The 7544-nt window shown below is 30.2% G+C and overlaps 1 protein-coding gene across 2 annotated transcripts; it reads left to right on the top strand.

Moving 5' to 3' along the window:
• The first annotated feature begins 2580 nt into the window (after positions 1 to 2580).
• On the top strand, positions 2581 to 6230 carry LOC132734086 (torsin-1A-like). 2 transcript variants are annotated; one of them, XM_060720804.1, is made up of 6 exons: positions 2581 to 2674; positions 3352 to 3497; positions 3860 to 4122; positions 4337 to 4512; positions 4862 to 4986; positions 5528 to 6230. In XM_060720804.1, the coding sequence occupies exons 1-6, from the start codon at positions 2616 to 2618 to the stop codon at positions 5797 to 5799; spliced, it is 1041 nt and encodes a 346-aa protein (XP_060576787.1). In that variant the 5' UTR covers positions 2581 to 2615; the 3' UTR covers positions 5800 to 6230. The 2 variants fall into 2 exon arrangements, with proteins under 2 accessions (XP_060576787.1, XP_060576785.1); XM_060720802.1 differs by lacking the exon at positions 2581 to 2674 and having other exon boundaries at positions 3033 to 3497.
• Positions 6231 to 7544: the final 1314 nt, after the last annotated feature.

Below are 7544 nucleotides of genomic sequence, written 5' to 3'. Positions count from 1 at the left end.
TGTTTCTATTGTATAAGAAATTTGTTTATTATATGGTAGGAGACAGGTGACCATGTATATACAGTGTATGTTCCTAGTTGTTTGTTTTGTTGTTTTTGAAATGTTCTAGAACCCTGTGATGTCACTACTGTTGAAAATATAAGTATAAATATATATTTCTTCGTATATTTATTCATATTAATTTATTTTAAAAAAAATTGAACAGTTATTCAATAAAAATTGAAAATTTAAAGACTTTTTAATTTCCTTGAGGTGCCCATGGTGGTGTTTTTACTGGAAGTTTTCTTTATGATTTCAAACTCTGACATGCATACTAGTAGTTTGTACTCTAAATTTCTACGCCTCATTTCCCTTGTTTCAAGTCATATGAACCTGTCAGTCCTGTGATATGCAATGTTAGAAGTCTCGATAAAAAGAAGCTCCACCTATGTACACGGATTTATATTACAATATAAATCCGTGCTATGTCTAAAAGCATATGAAGATAGAATTTGATATTATTACATTGGTTAACTAGGACACTTAACTCATTACTTCATATTCCCCTTTTTGAGGCCTCAAAGATTGAAAAAAAATCCCTCTTTAGACCCCAAACACTTGTTTTCGTAAGAGAAATGCTGCAAAAAGTGATCATTTTTCCGGCGCCATCTTCTATCAAAAAGATACGTCAAGGGGGTGCCAGAGGGGGGATGTGCTCCCTTCTGTTTTGGGGTTTGAAGGGGATCGACAGACCCCCTCATCGTAAAGAAATTTTTGGACCTGTGAGAGGCTAAAAATGGCCATAGGTCGACCTTAAGGTAATATGTAACCAACGTGGAAAAGCCTTTGACTGACGCTATCTCAATCCATTGAGAAGTTGTTGCACTTTGAAATCCGTTTTGATGGAAAAAATCAACGCAAAATAGTGATTTTTTGGCAATTTTAAGATGTCCCCTCGTTGCCATGGCAACAGGAAATTTAAGATTGAGTATGCGGGTACATAGGCTATGGTCAAGTCACATTTGTGCCAAGTTTGATTAGTATTGACGCCTGATTATACTTTCATAATAATTTGAACTTGTAACAGGGGGCTTTTCAACGAAAATAGCCATTTTTCACAAATGCCCATGAAGTAATAGATTAAAACAGAAAGATATATCAAAGACAACAAGAAATTCTCTAAACTCATTTTTGTGCAATTCTAAGCCTGCAAAATTCGTTCTAACGCTTTTCATTTTTTGGTAATTATGCACAATAAAAATTATTATTATGGAAATAGGAGTGAGCAGATGATCTGGAATCTGGCACATAAGTCATTGGTCCGGAACTTCATCAAATGATGCACATACCTCGAAAATACAAATGTATATCTCCAAAAGTGTTGTCAGAAAACCTCAGTGAAGTCTCTGTAAGTTGGTCTTAGAGCAACAGAAAATGACAGTATTAAGTTGAAGCAGGGACAACAATTCCCTTGATGAATAATGAAATGTCCGTGCTACAATGAAAATCAATTATTTTCTAGAACAGTTTTGGTAGGCCGATTGTTTTCTTCTCCTTTTTAAAAAATCTGAAATACAATACAATAAATAAAAAAGTAATGTAAAAACATTTTGAAAATAATTTGTCACCTTCCCATTTAAACATATTCTTATTTAGTCTTAATTATAAAGCAGTATAAGCTTCCAACGTTTTATTTATAAAATGATAATGTAATCAAAGTTGGCATCCATTGGAAATTGGCAATGAGCATAAACATACAAAACTAAGATTTGAAACAATCGAAAAATAATCTAGATTAGTCAAGAAGAATATCCTTAAAATACAACATTCGATCTTGTAAAAAGACACTTATTTTATGAAACAGCAATATTTTATTCATTGCCATGGAATATATAAAACAGTTTAAGTACTACATGTATCTAGGTTTCAAAGAAATCTATATGATGTTACTCTTTATGAAATAGTTGTCAAAATGACACGGAAGTCTCCACATTCTTATGTCTTGTCACAAAAATTATGTACAATCATTGGTACGTAGTAACAAAGAAAGAACACTCAGTTCCTTGAAGTATAAACACAAAAACAGTCAAATTTGATATATTTTGAATAGAATAAAATGTAATTTGCAAGAAATAGTTTATACCTTTTCCAGTGTAAGTCAATCTTCTCAATAACACCAATTTTTGAAAACATCTTTGTTTGTTCGAAAAAAATCATGTCTCGCTTGCAATTCGTAAATGCATCATCTCCGCCCTTTCCTACGTGTTCCCTTTGCAATGAAAGAAAATGAATATAGATGGTTTGAAAGTTAATTTTGCACATTTCTATATTCAAATCAGTTCCCATCTTAACAAAATAAACATATAAATAAATAAATGGGATAAAAACAAATTCTGAAGAAAATTGTAAGTAAAATTGTCGTTAAATACTAAATGTGCCGCACATAGAATTGTATCAATGAGGAAAACACTTTTATATAATATAATTGGGAAAATCACTTTTACAATAGGCATTTATGTCATAATTTAAAAGCCAGAGAAACACTGTTTCCCTGTTTTATACCCGACTCAGCCGGTAACCAATAATACGTAATAAGCTTAAAAGAAGTCTATAAAACCCAAAGAATCGATCAAAGAATGGAGTCAAAGAAATACCGTGGACCTAAAACAAGGATTGTTAGAAAATCTTCATATGGGTAAGTTGATCAATTTTATGAGTCGGGTTGGTTTTAGATACATTAAATGTGTTTGCATTCCTTTATGTGACTCTCACTATATAAATTTTTGAATACTCTACATGTTCTGCAGTAAAAAAAAGGTTTATATTTCGGGGTTTATGAGTAACTATTAATATTTAAAATTTATTTTAGCTTCTAAATTGGCTCGACCATTTCATAGAGATATTTATTAAACTTTTGCCCCAGTTTTAATTGACAAATACCAACATACGTGTACTAATAACGATTTTTGTTTACTTCATAGGCCTACAACACAATCAATATTCAACTGACATAGAGTTTAACATTTTTCGAATGTACAATTTTAGTTAAGTTTATGAATGGTATTGACATAAAGGTAGACCGATATCAAACAAAATTAATTCATTCGCATTATTTATGATTAGCATTTTCAAAACAAATTGGTTTAAGAGATCTAATGGTCGTAAGGAAAGTTTTTCAATCGACTCGTAAAATAATCTGCTGAGAATGCCTGTTTGTGTTTGTAATACATTGTGGACATTGACATGTATTGTAGCAGTAATTGTGTTTTATCATTTTACAACAATATTTGTTTGGACAGTAACAACTGGATTAGTTGCGCTAATCTTATTTCTCGTAATTAGTGAAGATAACCATGGTAACTATTGTTTAAGAGCTGGAATATTTGGATCATTGGCTGCTGTTGTTTTTGTGGTTGTGGTACCCATGTTGGCAAAGGGTTTACTATATGGATACACTTTCACAACATGTTACTTCAATGAATGTTGCGACGACAACTGGATCTCTCCAAATATCAGTGGTAACACTTTGTCAATATAATAATAATAATAATAATAATAATAATAATAATAATAATAATAATAATAATAAAAACAATAATTATAATAATAATGATAATAATAAAGACTTTATTTAGCAAGAGAACTCATTTAAAAATCATATGTCTTTATACTTTAACTATAATGTATATTGAAGAGACCATTAAATTGTAAATATAATAAGATTAGATAGTTAACAATATTATTCAATACTATATATATTCATAAAATAATGTTTTCATTTAGACTAGAAGTAAAGTATAGGAAAAGATATATACATTTGAACTTTTTATTATGAAAGCAATATACTTTTTTAAATGATGTTACAAAGCGTTTCTTTTAGGCCTTTCATTCCAACTTAACAAAAAGTTGTACGGTCAACACCTAGTGATTGGTCCTTTGGTGAAACATCTAAGAGGTCATGTTGAAGGGCAACATCAAAAAGCAACAATACTTTCTTTACATGGTCTGCCTGGAACGGGGAAAAACTTCGTGAGTCGCATGGTGGCACAAAACATGTATGTCAAGGGAATGGAAAGTAAATACGTTCATCTCCTTTCAGCAACGAAAGATTTTCCTCATGAAAGTATGCTAGAGGAATACAAGGTATGTTTAAAGAAATACTTAAAGTTCTGGTACTTAATATTTCAAAGTGTTTACAAAGTTAACCAGCTTTTACATTGATAAAAAAGAAAATGTACAAGATAAAGAACAGATTCAGGTGCAAATATTAGTATCTCCGTGAAGAATCTGAGTTACATAATACTTGATCACTTCCATAAAAATCCAAGATCAATTCGTAAATTCCTTTGTCACACAGGAGAAATTGAAATTGAAGATAGAAACAGCTGGTAAAGAATGTTCGATGTCAGTCTTTATCATTGATGAAATGGATAAATTACTTCCTGGTTTGATTGACACTATCCGCCCTTACGTTGATTACTACGACCACGTGGAAGGAACATACTATAAGAAACTCCTGTTTCTCTTCTTAAGGTAAAATACTTTCCTGTTCATGAATCCATTTATATCATTAAATTGAAGAGAGTCACTTGTAAAGATAAATAGCAGTATTCTCGTTACGTGCAGTATTTCACGAGAAAATGATGAGTATGAGCTGTGACTTCATATCCCAGGCAGGGAGGAATTTCCTGTTCTGTATTTATTAGTTCAATGTTTGCTGTGTCCATATCATCATGCAGTATATACTACAGCATGTAAATCATTTATATAGAATAAGGTTATTTCCTACAGTTTCGAAATCAGGAAGTTCAGTTAGTAGCATTACAACGGAAAACATTGAAGCCTTACATAAAAATATATTTTCTTTTGTTATTTTTTTTAGTAACACGGGCGGAGACAGCCTTGCTAAACATGCTGTACAAAATAATGCTCGTGGATATGACAGAAGAGATTTGAGACTAAAGGATATGGAAGAAATTGTACGGACGTCATCGTTACATGAACCGAGTAAGTTGATTATGCATTTATTTAAATACTTACAGAACTTACCCTTGTATTTTATGCCCTTGAAATAATGGATTTAGATCATGTAAGGTGCTAAATCAAATGAAGAATACGCACTGAATATGAAATAAATTGTCATAAAGGTAGCAGAATATCAATAAAAGTAGATAGATATTTGGCTTTCATACAAAATACTTAATAATCACTATAAGGTAACTAATGGCCAAAACGCAAATATATCAAAAGTTGACTATTTTGTTGTGATTTAACTTTCAAGGGATACTTCCTTTTACACTTTTTAAGCTATATGAGCGAGAAGTAATTTTTTTGGAAACTGTATCAGGACACAAAATAAAAAGCTTTTGAAAACAAAACGAAAAAAACGTCAGTTTAAGTAAAAGTTATGCCCTATTCATAACTAAGATGAAAGTGTCATTTACTAGTATTTCATATATACTTTTATTTGCAATTCCTTAGGAACTTAGAATAAATGCATACATAAACAATTTATCTCTAATGACATTATTTTGTCTTTCTCATACAGATGGTATGGTGAACAGTAGCATCGTCAAGAATAGCCTTATTACCGCTTATATCCCATTCCTACCATTGGAAAGGAAACATGTTGAAAAATGCATTGTAGACGGACTATTTGCAAGAGAATTTTATGCGCATGAATACCAAGTAGATTATGAATTAGTGAAAACAATTGCAGACGAAATGTTGTACTTTCCTGAATTCAATAAGTTATTTTCAACAACTGGTTGCAAACGTGTTATGGAGAAAATTGATTTGATTATGTTGGAAGAGGCATAAAATTTGACATTTTTATGTGACTGTTTTGTTAGATTTGACTTTCATTTTGTTTAAACATTATATTTTTTTATTTCTCAGAATATATAAATTCTCTTGTAATTCTGTTAAAAAATTGCTTTCCATGTATCTTCTGTTTGTGTTTTATTTTTTATATATAATTTTATGTATACATGTAAAGATGAGACTGAAATAAATAAACTTACAACAGGTGACATGTTCAGTTACCAAGTAATGGCCACCTGCATTCATCATAATTGTGTCTTTATCTGTACATAAATGTTATAATTTGTTGTTGTTTTTTATATAAAATGTCGAAAAGAATTGGAATTTTTTGTTAAATGATTCCTGTTTTGGTTAACATTTTGATCTTGAAGTTATCTTAAGCTTTATCTATACAATAATGTTATGTAAAACATTTAGGTCCAGTACTTTCATAATTATTTCAAAAGATAATTAAAAAATCATCTTTCAGACAAAGCGTTGTTTTTTATTTTCTGAATTATATTTATGAATTTGCATAATCAAGTTATTCAAGACATTTATTGCTATAAGAAATTAAAATATGACTTAGACAAAAGCGTTGAAAAGTAAAAAAAAATAATTTAAACAAAGTCAATGTTTAAACACATAATAATTATCAATAAAAATATAAAACCACTGAAAACCTGAATACTCTGAAAAGAGGACGTTTGGTCAAGTTCGGACAGGGTCTGGATTTCAGAGTTTTTACTGTACCTTGTAGTCTTAAGTCAGTATATTATTTCTATGTTAGTAACATTCATTCATCATATTCATTTCAAATTATGTAGAATAGTTTGGGCCCTATAAGCGAACCATTGCACACATCCTTCGTCACAAACTATGTATACTTTTGCTTATTTGACCGTAAAAAAAGAATATTTACATAATTTATCACTAAAGAAAGTTATTTCTACTGTCTTATTTTTATTAAGTATAGAAATTAATTGCATTCTTCTGCAAACAATGACACATATTCTTCGTTGTACGTAGTCTCATCTTTACATATAAAACATAGATAAATACATTATATAGAGGGACCAATGTACAGCCATATTATACACGTAATGTTGCAACTCTTTTAAGAGCCTTAAGATGACGATTTGGTGAGTTTGTTTGTACCAACATGCTATTATGTGCGTGAGGCATTTAAATTCGTAATAAAATGACTTAAATATTTCGAGTGAAAATTGAAAGAGTAGAGCTGAGAAGAAAAACTGTTGAAGACAATGATTATGTTCTTCATTGACATATAATACGCATAAGAAAATATTTTTAGGGACCTAAATGATCGCGCAATACTATATTTTACTTGTGAATACAATAACTTATTGTTACACTAAATCATTCAAGCTTTTCTGTTTGTATTATCGTCAGATCATTTAAAGCATATTTTCCTTGATCATATCTCGTGTTAAGCTATGGTGAAATAAAAGAAAAGTAACAAAGAAAAAAAAAAACATGTTAAAAAAGGGAAATAATTTAAAGTCCATCTTGATTATAGAAGAGACACCTAGCTATGTTTTGTTTTTCATATAGTTAAATCTTTTGAAATCTTTAAACAGTGTCACAGTGCATTTCTCTTACATTCATATTTCATTCGATGTTATTTTCAGCATCTTAATGAAGACAATAAATAGGTACAATTTAAATTGCATATTCATATGCATATGACAGACCCTAATGATGACACATACATGTTCTGCAAAGTAAACAAGCATATATTT

This window comes from Ruditapes philippinarum, unplaced genomic scaffold (assembly GCF_026571515.1).
Source record: "Ruditapes philippinarum isolate M1 unplaced genomic scaffold, ASM2657151v2 ctg593_1_1_1_1, whole genome shotgun sequence".
In the NCBI taxonomy this organism is placed as follows: Eukaryota; Metazoa; Mollusca; class Bivalvia; order Venerida; family Veneridae; genus Ruditapes; species Ruditapes philippinarum.
This window is presented reverse-complemented; position numbering and strand designations above follow the sequence as displayed.